Consider the following 18,308-nt stretch of genomic DNA (forward strand, 5'->3'; position numbering starts at 1 on the left):
ATCTGTGGATGTGCCCTTGAGCAAGGCACTTAACCCTAATTGCTCTTGGAAGTTGCTCTGGATAAGAGTGTCTGTTAAATGGAAATGTGAAATTCATGTGGTTTTTCTGTAAGTGCTTACTCTGTTTGGTGTCCCCAAGCTCAGCCCAGACTAGTGACTTATTCCCTAGTGTGTCACACTGTCACTGTAGGCCATCTGCATCAGGATGACATGACACTGAGAAAACTAAACAGAAGCTCACAAATGTCCAAACATGCAGACATACTTATATCAGAAGAAGAAAATCAGTACATCACATAAATCACTGGTTGAGCTCTCTTGCTGAAATATGCACAGAACCAGAACAACATCCAACAGTCAACACTCTTGAGATCAGCCAATAAAAACCCAATGTTCCTGTTAAAAAACCCACTCTTACTGAGAGCTCTGTAAAATGCTGCCACAGTAGAGTGTTTTCATAAGTGTTTTCTCCACTTGAGCACAGACGGAGGAACACTCATAGTACCATCTAAAGAGAATGGCCATCTAAAGAAAATGGCCACTCTCCATTGAGTGCAATTTTCCCTCAAGGACTGCGCAAGCACAACAAGTTCAACAGCACCGGCTGGCTGCTACATCTAACCTGGCTTGACGCTCCTCAGCTTGAGTTTGTTTCAGTCCAGCATAGGTGACTGAGTGTTGCAATGTGTGTATGTGTCTGTATGTGTGTCCATTGAAGAGTAGACACCCGGTGAAATAGAAAAGTTCAGTACAGATTGATCTCACACCACAACTGTGTCCACAGTGACAGCAGGGTAGAGTAGTTTTGGCCCTGAATGGTTCTGTGGCTACATCACAAATGGCACCCATTTCCCTATATAGTGCACTACTTTTGACCAGAGCAATATGGACCCTAGTCAAAAGTAGTGCTCTATAAAGGGAATAGGGTGTCATTTGGGACACAGCCTCTGTTTACCACAGCTTAACACGAAGCACTTTATTCTGCTCACATGTCAAAGTGAAGACAAGCAGCTTGAAAACAGAGCTGAGTCTGACTACATCACCTCACTTGAATGAAATAGGCTGTGCCCCAAATGGCCAGTGGTGTAAAGTACTTAAGTAAAAATACTTTAAAGTACTACTTAAGTAGTTTTTTGGGGGTATCTGTACTTTACTATTTATTTTTTTGACAACTTTTACATTTACTTCACTACATTCCTAAAGAAAATAATGTACTTTTTACTCCATACAATTTCCCTGACACCCAAAAGTATTCATTACATTTTAAATGCTTTGCAGGATAGGAAAATGGTCCAGTTCATGTACTTATCAAGAGAACACGTGGTCATCCCTACTGCCTCTGATCTGGCGGACTCACTAAACACAAATGCATAACTTGTAAATTATGTCTGAGTGTTGGAGTGTGCCCCTGGCTATCCATAAAAATGTTAAACAAGAAAATGGTGCCATCTGCTTTGCTATATATAAGGAATTTGAAATAATTTTTACTTTTACTTTTGATACTTCCAAATACTTTTAGACTTTTACTCAAGTAGTATTTTACTGGGTGACTAACTTTTACTTCAGTAACTTTCTATTAAGGTATTATTACTTTTACTCAAGCATCACAATTGGATACTTTTTCCATCACTGCAGATGGCACCCTGTTCCCCACATAGTGCACTACTTTTGACAAGGGCCCATAGGGAATAGGGTGCTATTTGGGATGTAACATAGTCATGAAACTTCTTCATTCTTCCATCTCTCTTTCGAAAAAGTCTAATCTAACCCTACTGAGAAGCAAATCATAATTCATCCCTGAGTAACGCGATCATGTTATACAGGAAAGGCTATCTCTCTCCAGAGGTAAAATTATATTTATGGGAAGTCATATCATAGACAGTACCAGGCTATCAATCAACAAAGTCCCCATTCCCTTTCAGACTACTGCACCTGTTGGCCAGGGCGAGGGTTGATGGGGGACTGAGGGGGAGATGGGGGGGATAGAGGTGGCGAGCAAGGGGTTAAACCTGCTGATGAACCTCCCTGATGAAGACATCTGATCCAGTTGTGGTGAACAGATGCATCTTGTTTTCCACCAGGGTTATTTTGGTCACGCTGTCCATTTTGTTCTATACTCTGAAAGCTAAATCCATGCCAAAGAATTCATATTTACAGAATGAGGGCAATCTGAGAGAGTGAGCTTTATATTTCAGCTGTTTGCTTGGAGGGGTTAACGGAAAGCAGAGTAATTCCATGTGCTGCCTAGCTGTATCTTGACAGCACAGCGTTGTCATGGTGAATTGTCCCTGGGAGCAGTGTGAGTGTATTGTTGGAAGTGTGTGTACAGTTTTATTTCTCTCTCACATCAGAGTGCTTGAAGAAGTCCAACACCCTATTACTGACAAAGTGCACTACTTTGGACCAGGGCCTAGTCCAAAGTAGTGCACTATGTATGTAATAGGGTGCCAGTTGGGATGCTCCCTAAGACTGTTGTAATGAGAAAGCTGACTTGATTAGTTGTTTTATCTGAGTGGTGGTTACAGAGGGACTGAATTATCTTGGCTGTGCTGTTGGGATCCGCTGGTGTGGAATCAATTATGAACATGCCTGCATGGTCTGAGTGCCAAATGGAACCCTATTCCCTGTAGAGTGCATCATTTCTTTTTAATAATGCACTAGGCCCTGGTCCAAAGTAGTGCACTACGTCAGGAATAGAATGCCATTTGGGTAAGAAAGGGGGACAATTCCCTTTGCATGTAATGCTTGGCTTTTTGTTCCCAATAACAATCAAATAATGAGGTTACACTTGGACAAAGAATGCTTGGTCTTTTCTTTCAGTATGTCATTGTTCCTTTCAAACAGGGTGCTAATAGTTTAGGTAATGTCAACCTGCGAGGCATGCACTCAGACACAATCACACTAACATTTATTTCCCCTTTGAGTAATCCGTTTTAAATGAGAAACCGGATGGCTTTCAGCTCGGTGGTACTGGTGCTTTTATTACAGCATCAAAATGTGATAATGTAAACACGATGCAACAATGCAGTATAAACCATCTTAAACTCCGGCAAACATTGCGCTCTCACTCTTACACACACAGCCACCCAGTTGAAACATCCTTCGCCCTACACAAACCCTGCATGGCATGAGTTACATTATCCAAAACTTCTCGTTCTTAAAATATGTCAATATTTGCTTACACACACGACCATAACATTCACCCAACAGAACACAAAGAGCCACATAATCCACATATAATGACCTGGGCTTTATTGTCTTATATTATCGTAGAGTTCTGTCACTTTTTTATTTTCATTATTCTTTTCAGCCTCCAGGTGGGACAAGAAAACCTCAAGGATAAATCCTGCCATTGGACTGGGCATTCAGATTCTGACGACAGACAAAAAGTACTACTAGGAGTAGCACTGTCTTTGTGCCTTAGTCTTCACAGAAGAGAGCACGTTTTTTTCCCCCAAGGGAAGGCACCCGACACTTGTGGTTTTTGGCCTTGCAGCCGTCTGGAGTTTGAAACGGTGAGATGAGAGGAGAAAAGAAGCCTTTCTCCAGAGCTACCCCCATTAGCATTTTTTCTTTTCTTGTCAGAAATTGGAATGATAATACATACAGCAATTGTAACTGCCATTCACCTCCCTTATCACCTATGCATAAACAAGTAACAAAATAATGAAGTCTTTCAATAAGAAGAAGCTTACAATCATTTTTTTTAACCACAAAAACAGGAGAAAAATACAAAAATAACTAAATTCTGTTTTAAAAAAATGTGTGTGGGGTTAAAATAATTAAGGGGGGGGGGGATTGCATGAAAACAAGGGAAAAAATTATACAAAAGCAGCATTAATATTGATTTAAAAAAAAGGAAAAAAAGTAAACTAAACAAAATCGATAGTGCTTTGAATCAGACGCACGAGACAGACGCTTCTAGGAAGAGACTTCATCCCTAGTTTGTTACTTGTATCGGGATAATGTAAATGGAAGATCCCAGGAAGAGCTTTAACGCCGCTAAGTGAAGTGAACCAAAGCTGACAATGTCCTCCACATCTGGCTCCCCTCCCCAAAAAGAGCATCTGTATATCACCATTGAATTCCACATGATCCAAAGAAAAGCGCAGGGACCCAAAGAGGGGAAAACCTGCATTGTGTTTCCAATATACAAAATACCCAGGAGTCCGTAGCTACCTAACATTTACTAGAGCACAGGAACCAATGAAGGTACAGTGCAGAAATAAAAAAAGGAAACTGTAAACACAGCACAATAAATAGATAAAACAGCAGGCTCTGCACCATGCATGTGATGAAACGTCTCTTCTGAAATGTCTCTTTTTGTTTATACAATCTTCTCACAAGTTTATCGCTTTTTTCTTTTTATTCCTTAAGTGCAAAACATCACAAATAAACAAGTTTCTGTATTCAAGTAACATATATACAAGGGGGGTATTACAAATATTTAGTTACTGTACAGATACTAATTTGCCATATTCATAATTTACACAATGTCAATTTTTACTCTTATTAACAGTAACGAATACAAAAACAAAAACATTTAAAAAGCATGAGAGATGAGAATTGCAACCCATGTAATCCCCACAGTTGCCGTGGAAACGTGTCTGTCCGTACTCCGTATGTAGTCCGTTGTGTGTATGTGGAGTCCCGCCGACCACCCGCCTGCCGTCCCTTTTGCATTCCCAATGCTACGATGCACAGCACCTAAAGACTGGATTCAGAGAGTAGCAGCAGACTCTCAGCAGAAGACTGGTTGGCCAGCAGAGGGTTGGGTAGCGTTGGGCCTGGCTGGTCTGTCATGGTCGCTAGCAGCACCACCACCACTCTGCTACGTCACCTCCATGGCCACTGTGTTGTCCGCTATACTGTTCAGAGCCGGCTTGTCTTGACCGTGATTATCCCTGGAAGAATACAAGACAAACACCATGTCAAAAACTGTTTCCACTAGACCCCTATTAACTTAAAATGTTATCAACATAGAGAGTTAAAGTCAAGGCATGGCTTAACCAATTCATTAAAACAAATAACAGATTCATCACAACCCCTAACCTTATCATTTGTAAATAGCCTAGGTCTGTGTCAGAGAGTATGTTTTTATAACAGCCTTCAGTTAAAGTCAGGGCATGCCTTAAACAGTATGTTATTCAAAGTGAATTTGAATATGTTAAATCATCTTACCTGGATCCTATGTCCATGGTAGAAGCCCCGGTGACCTTGTTGGGCATCTGACAGTTGGTGTTGGCAGTCATCTTTAAGGCAGAGGAGGGCAAGGCTCCCAGAGCCCTGGGTATGTGGCTGTGGCGTGTGGTAGTGCCGCCCAGACTGGGGAGGACAGGGGAGGAGGGTACGCTCATACGGACGTTGTTCCCTATCAGGACCTGAGTGGTGGTGGAGTTTGCAGCGTTGCTACCCAGGTGGAGGGGATTCACGTGGGCGTTAGGTAGGGAGCTGAGGGAGGAGGCGATGACAGGGGATGTAGTGGTGGAGGGCTTGAGGAAAGTGGGGGCTGATGGAGGAGTGGCAGTCTGGTTGGTGTTGGGGTGGTGGGTGGTGCTGGCGAGGTGTAAGCCCTTGTACACTCCTGAGGCAGGGAGACATTAATACATTAGACTACACATGTCATTCATCAGTAAAATGCTGAGAGGGGATGGGTAAAGAAAATACTTTGATTAGACTAGAGCACTTCCTCAACTCTACAGTCCTGTGTCTCTATTCAATTGTATTTATTTGCAAATCTGGTCTGCGTCCTAGAATGGTACTCTATCCATATATAGTGCACTACTTTTAACTAGGGCCCATAGAGCTCAGATCCCATTGGCACCGCTGCTCACCTGAGCCTGGAAAGACCCCGTTGACGCCACTTCCCAGAACCCCCTCCTCCTTGCCCTTGAAGGCCATCAGCTGGTCCGTGGTCACCAGGGCAGAGGCAGCAAACTGGGCGCTGGCCGAGTCTAACGTCTTAGATATTATACACTGGAGGAAGGACAGATAGAGACAGACCGAGTGATGTGATTGTACAACCACTGAGCATATTAAATATGGAAGAGTCAGTGAAACCAGTCATTCCCCTAGATATTTTTTCAGGCAGGATGCAAAGCTCCTTCAAAGCAACACAAAGGCTTTCTGGCTTCGAGGGCTGTCCCCGACGAATAACAAATCTTGGTCAATCGATAGTAGTCTTTTCTTTCGATCAATCGATTGGTCTGAATTTTAGAAACTTGTAAAAAAAAATTGTATATATAATGACACCCTATGTGTTCTAATAAAATCAACTACATGCACCGAGCTTGTCTTATGCTTTAAGAACACTGTTTGATTAAATAATTATGACAAATTATTCAAGAGAGCCAGAGATCAAGATGGTCTAACCAGAAGAAGAAGAAAAAAAAATAAACTGTTCTTGACCCTGCTCCAACTCTGCTGTTACGCTCCTGAAGTTGCCAGTGACAGGCTAAACCAGGGGCCGGCAACCTTTTCCATTTGGAGGTTCAATTTCTACCGACCGGCGTGCCATTTCTGATTTTCAGATGCACAATTCCATAGAAAGGTTTCATTTAAGTGATATATTAGTCTGCATCTCAATCATTGTCATGTGGTTAATCAAAATTATATCTAAAAGAAAATGATTCAAATCTAAAAGTAACTTCTATTGCCATTGCCAACAATGTAGTTATCAAAAGGGAGACCGGGAAATATTTTTCTAATACACTGGAGGAACTATTGTCACTTTTTATATTTACGTCATTTAGCAGAAGCTCTTATCCAGAGCGACTTACAGGAGCAATAAGGAGAGACAGGTTTTTCGCCTAGTCGGCCCACGGATTCGAACCAGCAGCCTTTCGGTTACTGACATAGCGCTTTTATCTGTTAGGCTACCGGCCGCCCTGGTCAATCTACTCTTAAAAAACACACTTTGTTTACTTGCATATAGGGCTGGGCGATATGACGATATATATCGTGTGACGATAGACGTTTTTCTATCGTTTCATATTATGCTCTATCGTTTATTTCGTTGTATCGCAAATCACACTCTACGGCAATATTTTTCATCAATTGGACATTGCTTTGCGTTTTTCCACACATTTGCAACACAAACTAACATGGAGGAGAGTGAACGCGACACAGAGCACGGAGACCGTACCTAAGAGGGGCCACTTAGGTTGCATGGACGTGGTTTGGGTATGAAAATTCTGACACGGACCAGAAAACCGTCCTCTGCAAAATATGCCGCAGGCCGGTCCCGACAACAGGCTCAAACACCACTAACCTCTTACCACCTACGCAAGAATCATGTGAAACAGTACGGATGAGACCCCAAAAAGTACTCGAGTGCTCAAAACAAACCCCCAACTCAGACGTTGCAAGAGGCTTTTTCCCGCGGCACACCATATGGCAAAAAACCACGAAGATTGAAGGAGATAACAGCTGCCGTTAAAACTTACATCTGCAAAGACATGGCCCCAATTTACAAGGTCGAGAAACCGGAGTGTCGTGAGTTGGTGCCAACACCCGACCCAAGGTACCAAACAACAAATAAAAGGTGAGTATAAGTCAAAATGAAATAAGAAATAGTCCTTGACATGGTCATTTTATATAAACTATTTATTCATTGAATTTACAGAAAATGTGTATCGTGATATGTACCATAATCGGGATATGAAAGTTTGCTGCTTCAGTGTCTTTAGATATTTTTGTCAGATGTTACTATATAATACTGAAGTATAATTACAAGCATTTCATAAGTGTCAAAGGCTTTTATTGACAATTACATGAAGTTGATGCAAAGAGTCAATATTTGCAGTGTTGACCCTTTTTCACGACCTTTGCAATCCGCCCTGGCATGCTGTCAATTAACTTCTGGGCCACATCCTGACTGATGGCAGCCCATTCTTGCATAATCAATGCTTGGAGTTGGTCAGAATTTGTGGGTTTGTGTTTGTCCAGCCCCCTCTTGAGGATTGACCACAAGTTCTCAATGGGATTAAGGTCTGGGGGGTTTCCTGGCCATGGACCCAAAATATCAATGTTTTGTTCCCCGAGCCACTTAGTTATCACGTTTGCCTTATGGCAAGGTGCTCCATCATGCTGGAAAAGGCATTGTTTGTCACAAAACTGTTCCTGGATGGTTGGGAGAAGTTGCTCTCGGAGGATGTGTTGGTACCATTCTTAATTCATGGCTGTGTTCTTAGGCAAAATTTTAAGTGAGCCCACTCCCTTGGCTGAGAAGCAACCCCACACATGAATGGTCTCAGGATGCTTTACTGTTGGCATGACAGAGGACTGATGGTAGCGCTCATCTTCTCCGGACAAGCTTTTTCCGGATGCCCCAAACAATCAGAAAGGGGATTCAGAGAAAATAACTTTACCCCAGTCCTCAGCAGTCCAATCCCTGTACATTTTGCAGACAGTATGTCCCTGATGTTTTTCTTGGAGAGAAGTGGCTTCTTTGCTGCCATCCTCCAAAAGTATTTGCCTCACTGTGCGTGCAGATGCACTCACACCTGCCTGCTGCCATTCCTGAGCAAGCTCTGTACTGGTGGTGCCCCGATCAAGCAGCTGAATCAACTTTAGGAGACGGTCCTGGCGCTTGCTGGACTTTCTTGGGCGCCCTGAAGCCTTCTTCATAACAATTGAACCGCTCTCTTTGAAGTCCTTGATGATCTGATAAATGGTTGATTTAGGTGCAATCTTACTGGCAGCAATATCCTTGCCCGTGAAGCCCTTTTTGTGCAAAGCAATGATGACGGCACGTGTTTCCTTGCAGGTAACCATGTTTGACAGAGGAAGAACAATGATTCCAAGCACCACCCTCCTTTTGAAGCTTCCAGTCGGTTATTCGAACTCAATCTGCATGTCAGAGTGATCTAAAGCCTTGTCCTCGTCAACACTCACACCTGTGTTAACGAGAATCACTGACATGTCAGCTGGTCCTTTTGTGGCAGGGCTGAAATGCAGTGGAAATGTTTTTCTGGGATTCAATTAATTTGCATTGCAAAGAGGGACTTTGCAATTAATTGCAATTCAGCTGATTACGCTTCATGACATTCTGGAGTATATGCAAATTGCCATCATACAAACTGATGCAGCAGACTTTGTGAAAATTAATATTTGTGTCATTCTCAACTTTTGGCCACGACTGTATATCGGGATATGAGATTTTGGCCATATTGCCCAACCCTATTTGCATACTTTCTTTGTTAACTTGCAGTTTGAGGTCAAGAAAAACTTACTTTGAGAAGCACCACAGCTCATTAGTGGTGGTGAGTTAGGATAATCAGAAATACTTTCAGATCCCCACATGGGCACATTTATAGGCCTCCATTTGCACAGAGGCCAGGTAGCCTAGGCCTACTTCTATATGCCTAATCAGGTGCGAATTTTTACTCAACATTGACAGGAGTGGTCCAAACAAAAGACAATTAATAAATTGACGAAACTCATAAATGGAATGAAATAAACCAAAACTTGTTTCTCACAAGTATAGCATAGGTTGTGAGCTCTGCAAACAACGTGTCCATGCCGACAATGAGAACGGTAAAGGACCGTAATAATATATTGAATGCATTAACCTGTTAGGGCTAGGGGGCAGCATTTGCACGTCTGGATAAAAAAAATGTACCCGATTTAATCTGGTTACTAATCCTACCCAGTAACTAGAATATGCATATACTTATTATATATGGATAGAAAACACTCTAAAGTTTCTAAAACTGTTTGAATGGTGTCTGTGAGTATAACAGAACTCATTTGGCAGGCAAAACCCTGAGACATTTTCTGACAGGAAGTGGATACCTGATGTGTTGTATTACCTTTAAACCTATCCCATTGAAAAACACAGGGGCTGAGGAATATTTTGGCACTTCCTATTGCTTCCACTAGATGTCACCAGCCTTTACAAAGTGTTTTGAGTCTTCTGGAGGGAGATCTGACCGAACAAGAGCCATGGAACGATGATGTCCCATTAGACACCTGGCGCGCGAGTTCATGTTGGGTACCCTCGTTCCAATACGTTATAAAAGAGTATGCATTCGTCCACCTTGAATATTATTCATGTTCTGGTTAAAAAGGCCCTAATGATTTATGCTATACAACGTTTGACATGTTTGAACGAACGTAAATATATTTTTTCCCCTCGTTCATGACGAGAAGTCCGGCTGGCTTAGATCATGTGCTAACAAGACGGAGATTTTTGGACATAAATGATGAGCTTTTTTGAACAAAACTACATTCGTTATGGACCTGTGATACCTGGAAGTGACATCTGATGAAGAGAATCAAAGGTAATGGATTATTTACATAGTATTTTCGATTTTAGATCTCCCCAACATGACGTCTAGTCTGTATCGCAACGCGTATTTTTCTGGGAGCAGTGCTCAGATTATTGCAAAGTGTGATTTCCCAGTAAGGTTATTTTTAAATCTGGCAAGTCGATTGCGTTCAAGAGATGTAAATCTATAATTCTTTAAATGACAATATAATATTTTACCAATGTTTTCTAATTTTAATTATTTAATTTGTGACGCTGACTTGACTGCCGGTTATTGGAGGGAAACGATTTCCTCAACATCAATGCCATAGTAAAACGCTGTTTTTGGATATAAATATGAACTTGATAGAACTAAAAATGCGTGCATTGTCTAACATAATGTCCTAGGAGTGTCATCTGATGGAGATTGTAAAAGGTTAGTGCATCATTTTAGCTGGTTTTATGGTTTTGGTGACCCGGTCTTTGAATTGACAAAACATTACACACAACTCTTGTAAATGTACTGTCCTAACATACTCTAAATTTATGCTTTCGCCGTAAAACCTTTTTGAAATCGTAAAACGTGGTTAGATTAAGGAGATGTTTATCTTTCAAAGGGCGTAAAATAGTTGTATGTTTGAAAAATTTGAATTTTGACATTTATTTGGATTCAAATTTGCCGCTCTTGAAATGCACCTGCTGTTGATGGAGTGCACCACGGGTGGCACGCTAGCGTCCCACCTAGCCCATAGAGGTTAACAGAAATTACTGTTAGAAATGAACAGTAAATTTAAGATACTACTGGTGATAGAGTATGTAAATGGGGAAATTATAGATTAACAAACAAAGGGCAAACAATTCACAGAATGAAGTTATGAAACAATGAATGTGCACGAAATGGCAGGAGCGCGCATTCTGGAGTGATGTGCCTTGTGCATCTTAGCTACACTCCCCTTCTTGGACCGTGGCATCCCCACAGCTTGCTCAATGGATTAGTCCACGGAGACAGGCCCGAATCAGACAGGCGTCTCATGTACCATGAAAAAAATATTTATGCAGTACCAGTCAAAAGTTTGGACACATACTCATTCCAGGGTTTTTCTTAATGTTTTACTCTTTCCTACATTGTAGAATAATACTCAATTGAGATGGTTTGGGATGAGTTGGACCGCAGAGTGAAGGAAAAGCAGCCAACAAGTGCTCAGCATATGTGGGAACTCCTTCAAGACTTTTGGAAAAGCATTCCAGGTGAAGCAGGTTGAGAGAATGCCAAGGGTGCGCAAAGCTGTCATCAAGGCAAAGGGTGTCTATTTGAAGAATCTCAAATATCAAATATATTGTGATTTGTTTAACACTTTTGTGACTACATTATTCTATGTGTTATTTCATAGTTTGTCTTCACTATTATTCTACAATGTAGAAAAAAGTACAAATAAAGAAAAACCCTTGAATGAGTAGGTGTGTCCAAACATTTGACAGGTACTGTACTTGCGACTGCTTGACGAAGAAACGTAACGAACAAACAAACAAACCAACACAAATACACACAAAGCTGTTTTGGAAAAGATGATTTGGGTATAGTAGAGATGAGTGGCTGGTTTGTGTATAGCAGAGGAGTGCTACTGACCTGTGTGTTGGGTGGTGGTGCTGTGGATGTTGTAGTAGTAGAGGATGGGTCTGTGTTTGCCTGCTGCTGTGCCTGTTGCTGCTGTGCCTGTTGCTGCTGTTGGATCTGCTCAAGCTGCTGTTTCTGCATCAGGGCCAGCTGCTCCTGGTGCTGTTGGTACTGCTCTGCTGTGAACGCTACAGAGGCAGGATAACAATGTTATACACACACACGGGTTATACACAAACTGGTCACAGGAAAATGAGTCAGGGTTCATACACATTGACTGATGTCATGAAATTCCTTTTCCATGACTTAAGCAAATTTCCATGACCAACAATTGGCGGCATCTATGTATGTATAAAAAAAGCAAGCAATGTGGTATTGACACTGGGAGCTCTCAAATCACATGTACCATCTCCTGTCATTAACCCCCCCAAAGTAGAATACATCAAAGTAGAATACCTGTTAGGAAACTGTATAAAATACAATTGTATTTGTTGTCCGTAGCTTATGCCTGCCCATACCATAACCCCACCGCCACCATGGAGCACTCTGTTCACAATGTTGACGTCAGCAAACCGCTCACCCACACGACGCCATACACGTGGTCTGTGGTTGTGAGGCCGGTTGGACGTACTACTAAATCCTCTAAAGTTATGTTGGAGGCGACTTACGGTAGAGAAATTAACATTAAATTCTCTGGCAACAGCTCTGGTGGTCATTCCTGCAGTCAGCACGCCAATTGCACGCTTCCTTAGTGCCGCTTTTGATACCATCGATCACCACATTCTTTTGGAGAGATTGGAAACCCAAATTGGTCTACATGGACAAGTTCTGGCCTGGTTTAGATCTTATCTGTCGGAAAGATATCAGTTTGTCTCTGTGAATGGTTTGTCCTCTGACAAATCAATTGTAAATTTCGGTGTTCCTCAAGGTTCCGTTTTAGGACCACTATTGTTTTCACTATATATTTTACCTCTTGGGGATGTCATTCGAAAACATAATGTTAAATTTCACTGCTATGCAGACGACACACAGCTGTACATTTCAATGAAACATGGTGAAGCCCCAAAATTGCCCTCGCTAGAAGCCTGTGTTTCAGACATAAAGAAGTGGATGGCTGCAAACTTTCTACTTTTAAACTCGGACAAAACAGAGATGCTTGTTCTAGGTCCCAAGAAACAAAGAGATCTTCTGTTGAATCTGACAATTAATCTGGATGGTTGTACAGTCGTCTCAAATAAAACTGTGAAGGACCTCGGCGTTACTCTGGACCCTGATCTCTCTTTTGAAGAACATATCAAGACTGTTTCAAGGACAGCTTTTTTCCATCTACGTAACATTGCAAAAATCAGAAATTTTCTGTCCAAAAATGACGCAGAAAAATTAATCCATGCTTTTGTTACTTCTAGGCTGGACTACTGCAATGCTCTACTTTCCGGCTACCCGGATAAAGCACTAAATAAACTTCAGTTAGTGCTAAATACGGCTGCTAGAATCCTGACTAGAACCAAAAAATTTGATCATATTACTCCAGTGTTAGCCTCCCTACACTGGCTTCCTGTTAAGGCAAGGGCTGATTTCAAGGTTTTACTGCTAACCTACAAAGCATTACATGGGCTTGCTCCTACCTATCTTTCCGATTTGGTCCTGCCGTACATACCTACACGTACGCTACGGTCACAAGACGCAGGCCTCCTAATTGTCCCTAGAATTTCTAAGCAAACGGCTGGAGGTAGGGCTTTCTCCTATAGAGCTCCATTTTTATGGAATGGTCTGCCTACCAATGTGAGAGACGCAGACTCAGTCTCAACCTTTAAGTCTTTACTGAAGACTTATCTCTTCAGTAGGTCCTATGATTAAGTATAGTCTGGCCCAGGAGTGTGAAGGTGAACGGAAAGGCTGGAGCAACGAACCGCCCTTGCTGTCTCTGCCTTGCCGGTTCCCCTCTTTCCACTGGGATTCTCTGCCTCTAACCCTTTTACAGAGGCTGAGTCACTGGCCTACTGGTGTTCTTCCATGCCGTCCATGGGAGGGGTGCGTCACTTGAGTGGGTTGAGTCACTGACGTGGTCTTCCTGTCTGGGTTGGCGCCCCCCCTTGGGTTGTGCCATGGCGGAGATCGTTGTGGGCTATACTCGGCCTTGTCTTAGGACGGTAAGTTGGTGGTTGGAGACATCCCTCTAGTGGTGTGGGGGCTGTGCTTTGGCAAAGTGGGTGGGGTTATATCCTGCCTGTTTGGCCCTGTCCGGGGTATCATCGGATGGGGCCACAGTGTCTTCTGATCCCTCCTGTCTCAGCCTCCAGTATTTATGCTGCAGTAGTTTATGTGTCGGGGGGCTAGGGTCAGTCTGTTACATCTGGAGTATTTCTCTTGTCTTATCCGGTGTCCTGTGTGTATTTAAATATGCTCTCTCTAATTCTCTCTCTCTCTCTTTCTGTCTTTCTCTCGGAGGACCTGAGCCCTAGGACCATGCCTCAGGACTACCTGGTATGATGACTCCTTGCTGTCCCCAGTCCACCTGGCCGTGCTGCTGCTCCAGTTTCAACTGTTCTGCCTGCGGCTATGGAACCCTGACCTGTTCACCGGACGTGCTTGTTGCACCCTCGACAACTACTATGATTATTATTATTTGACCATGCTGGTCATTTATGAACATTTTAACATTTTAACATTTTGACCATGTTCTGTTTTAATATCCACCCTGCACAGCCAGAAGAGGACTGGCCACCCCTCATAGCCTGGTTCCTCTCTAGGTTTCTTCCTAGGTTTTTGGCCTTTCTAGGGAGTTTTTCCTAGGGAGTTTTTCCTAGCCACCGTGCTTCTTTCACATGCTTTGCTTGCTGTTTGGGGTTTTAGGCTGGGTTTCTGTACAGCACTTTGAGAATATCAGCTGATGTACGAAGGGCTATATAAAAATAAATTTGATTTGATTTGATTTGATTCCTCAAAACTTGAGACATCTGTAGCATTGTGTTGTGTGACAAAACTGCACATTTTAGTGGTCTTTTGTCCCCAGTACAATGTGCACCTGTGTAATGATCATGCCGTTTAATCAGATTCTTGAAATGCCACAGCTGTCAGGTGGATGGATTATCTTGGCAAAGAAGAAATTCTCACCAACAGGGATGTAAACACATTTTTTGCACAACATGAGGTAAACTTTTGTAAACTTTGTGCGTATGGAAAATTACTAGCATCTTTTCTTTCAGCTCACGCAACATAGGACTAAGACTTTACATGTTGGGTTTATATTTTTGTTAAGTGTATATTGGTTGGTGCTACCGAATGTCATTTTTGGTGAGTTTGGACATATAAAAGTGAATGGTAGACATGCAAATTAACAGTACTGGCTCTGGAGCAGCATACAGTGGGGGAAAAAAGTATTTGATCCCTTCCTGATTTTGTACATTTGCCCACTGATAAAGAATGGATCAGTCTATAATTTTAATGGTAGGTTTATTTGAACAGTGAGAGACAGAATAACAACAAAAATATCCAGAAAAACAGGTCAAAAATGTTATAAATTGATTTGCATTTTAAATGAGGGAAATAAGTATTTGCCCCCTCTCAATCAGAAAGATTTCTGGCTCCCAGGTGTCTTTTATACAGGTAACGAGCTGAGATTAGGAGCACACTCTTAACCTGTTATGGATAGGGGGCAGTATTTTCACAGCCGGATAAAAAACGTACCCGATTTAATCTGATTATTACTCCTGCCCAGAAACTAGAATATGCATATAATTATTAGCTTTGGATAGAAAACACTCCAAAGTTTCTAAAACTGTTTGAATGGTGTCTGAGTATAACAGAACTCATTTGGCAGGCCAAAACCTGAGAAGATTCTGTACAGGAAGTACCCTGTCTGACCATTTCTTGGCCTTCTTTGCCATCTCTATCCATTACAGAGGATCTCTGCTGTGACGTGACACTTCCTACGGCTCCCATGGGCTCTCAGAAGGCGGCAAAAAGCTGAATCGTGGCTTTGCAGGCTCTGGTTGAAACAAAGTAGCGCGTTTGGGTAGTGGCTGGTTACAGTACTGTGAGACTCAGGCGCGTGCCCGCGTCGACAGAAAGCTTTGTTTTCTTTCCTCTGTTTACCTAAAACGCAGATTCCCGGTCGGAATATTATCTTTTTTACGAGAAAAATGGCATAAAAATTGATTTTAAACAGCGGTTGACATGCTTCGAAGTACGGTAATGGAATATTTAGAAATCTTTTGTCACGAATTGCGCCATGCTCGTTACCCTTACACTTCGGATAGTGTCTAGAACGCAAGAACAAAACACCGCTATTTGGATATAACGATGGATTATTTTGGACCAAACCAACATTTGTTATTGAAGTAGCAGTCCTGGGAGTGCATTCTGACGAAGACAACAAAGGTAATCAAACTTTTGTAATAGTAAATCGGAGTTTGGTCAGGGCTAAACTTGGTCGGTGTCTAAATGGCTAGCCGTGATGGCTGGGCTATCTACTGAGAATATTGCAAAATGTGCTTTCGCCGAAAAGCTATTTTAAAAATCGGACATATCGAGTGCATAGAGGAGTTCTGTATCTATAATTCTTAAAATAATTATGTTTTTTGTGAACGTTTATCGTGAGTAATTTAGTAAATTCACCGGGATGTTTGCGGGGGGTATGCTAGTTCTGAACGTCACATGCTAATGTAAAAAAGCTGGTTTTTGATATAAATATGAACTTGATTGAACAAAACATGCATGCATTGTATAACATAATGTCCTAGGGTTGTCATCTGATGAAGATCAAAGGTTAGTGCTGCATTTAGCTGTGGTTTTGTTTTTTGTGACATTATATGCTAGCTTGAAAAATGGGTGTCTGATTATTTCTGGCTGGGTACTCTGCTGACATAATGTAATGTTTTGCTTTCGCTGTAAAGCCTTTTTGAAATCGGACAGTGTAGTTAGATTAACGAGAGTCTTGTCTTTAACCTGTTAGGGCTAGGGGGCAGTATTGACACGGCTGGATAAAAAACATACCCGATTTAATCTGGTTACCACTCCTACCCAGTAACTAGAATATGCATATACTCATTACATATGGATAGAAAACACCCTAAAGTTTCTAAAACTGTTTGAATGGTGTCTGAGTATAACATAACTCAAATGGAAGGTCAAAACCTGAGAGATTCCTTTACAGGAAGTGGCCTGTCTGACCATTTCTTGAACTTCTTTTCCATCTCTATCTTTTACTAAGGATCTCTGCTCTAACGTGACACTTCCTACGTCGTCCGTAGGCGCTCAGAGCCCGGGAAAAACCTGAATGTCGTCATCCCAGCCCCAGGCTGAAACACATTATCGCCTTTCTCAAGTGGCCGATCAAGGGACTCTGGGCTTAGGCGCGTGACCCGACCGCCCCCGCCTTTGTGATTTTTTCCTCTGTTTGCCGAAAAGGAGATTCCCTGTCGGAATATTATCGCTTTTCTACGAGAAAAATGGCGTAAAAATTGATTTTAAACAGCGGTTGACATGCTTCGAAGTACGGTAATGGAATATTTAGAAATTTTTTGTCACGAATTGCGCCATGCGCGCGACCCTTCTTTACCATTTCGGATAGTGTCTGGAACGCACGAACAAAACGCCGCTATTCGGATATAACGATGGATTATTTTGGACCAAACCAACATTTGTTATTGAAGTAGCAGTCCTGGGAGTGCATTCTGACGAAGACAACAAAAGGTAATCAAACTTTTATAATAGTAAATATGATTATGGTGAGTGCTAAACTTGCCGGGTGTCTAAATTGCTAGCCCGTGATGCCTGGGCTATGTACTTAGAATATTGCAAAATGTGCTTTCACCAAAAAGCTATTTTAAAATCGGACATATGGAGTGCATAGAGGTCTGTATCTATAATTCTTAAAATAATTGTTATGCTTTTTGTGAACGTTTATCGTGAGTAATTTAGTAAATTATTAGCAAATTCCTCCGGAAGTTTGCGGGGGGTATGCTAGTTCTGAACGTCACATGCTAATGTAAAAAGCTGGTTTTTGATATAAATATGAACTTGATTGAACAAAACATGCATGTATTGTATAACATAATGTCCTAGGGTTGTCATCTGATGAAGATCATCAAAGGTGAGTGCTGCATTTAGCTGTCTTCTGGGTTTTTGTGACATATGCTAGCTTGAAAAATGGGTGTCTGATTATTTCTGGCTTGGTACTCTGCTGACATAATCTAATGTTTTGCTTTCGTTGTAAAGCCTTTTTGAAATCGGACAGTGTGGTTAGATTAACGAGAGTCTTGTCTTTAAATAGCTGTAAAATAGTCATATGTTTGAGAAATTGAAGTAATAGGATTTTTAAGGTTTTGAAAATCGCGCCACAGGCTTCAAGTGGCTGTTACGTAGGTGGGACGAATTCGTCCCGCCTAGCCCAGAGAGGTTAATATAATACATAAATACTATCAATTTAGCCTCAAATAAATA

The 18,308-nt window shown here is 41.8% G+C and overlaps 1 protein-coding gene across 3 annotated transcripts in view; it reads right to left on the bottom strand.

Annotated features, from left to right (window-relative positions):
* Positions 1 to 2,961: 2,961 nt before the first annotated feature.
* The window catches only part of LOC106578561 (enhancer of polycomb homolog 1), a 67,285-nt gene continuing 51,938 nt past the window's right edge, over positions 2,962 to 18,308 (bottom strand). For all 3 annotated transcript variants that reach the window (XM_014157547.2, XM_014157545.2, XM_014157546.2), the window contains 4 exons: positions 11,877 to 12,052; positions 5,835 to 5,976; positions 5,182 to 5,584; positions 2,962 to 4,904 (listed from right to left, as the gene is read on the bottom strand). In XM_014157547.2, the coding sequence (XP_014013022.1) occupies positions 4,832 to 4,904; positions 5,182 to 5,584; positions 5,835 to 5,976; positions 11,877 to 12,052 (794 nt within the window). In that variant the 3' untranslated portion in view covers positions 2,962 to 4,831. The remainder of the gene's footprint in view (positions 4,905 to 5,181; positions 5,585 to 5,834; positions 5,977 to 11,876; positions 12,053 to 18,308) is intronic.

Source organism: Salmo salar, chromosome ssa19 (assembly GCF_905237065.1).
Source record: "Salmo salar chromosome ssa19, Ssal_v3.1, whole genome shotgun sequence".
Taxonomy (NCBI): Eukaryota; Metazoa; Chordata; class Actinopteri; order Salmoniformes; family Salmonidae; genus Salmo; species Salmo salar.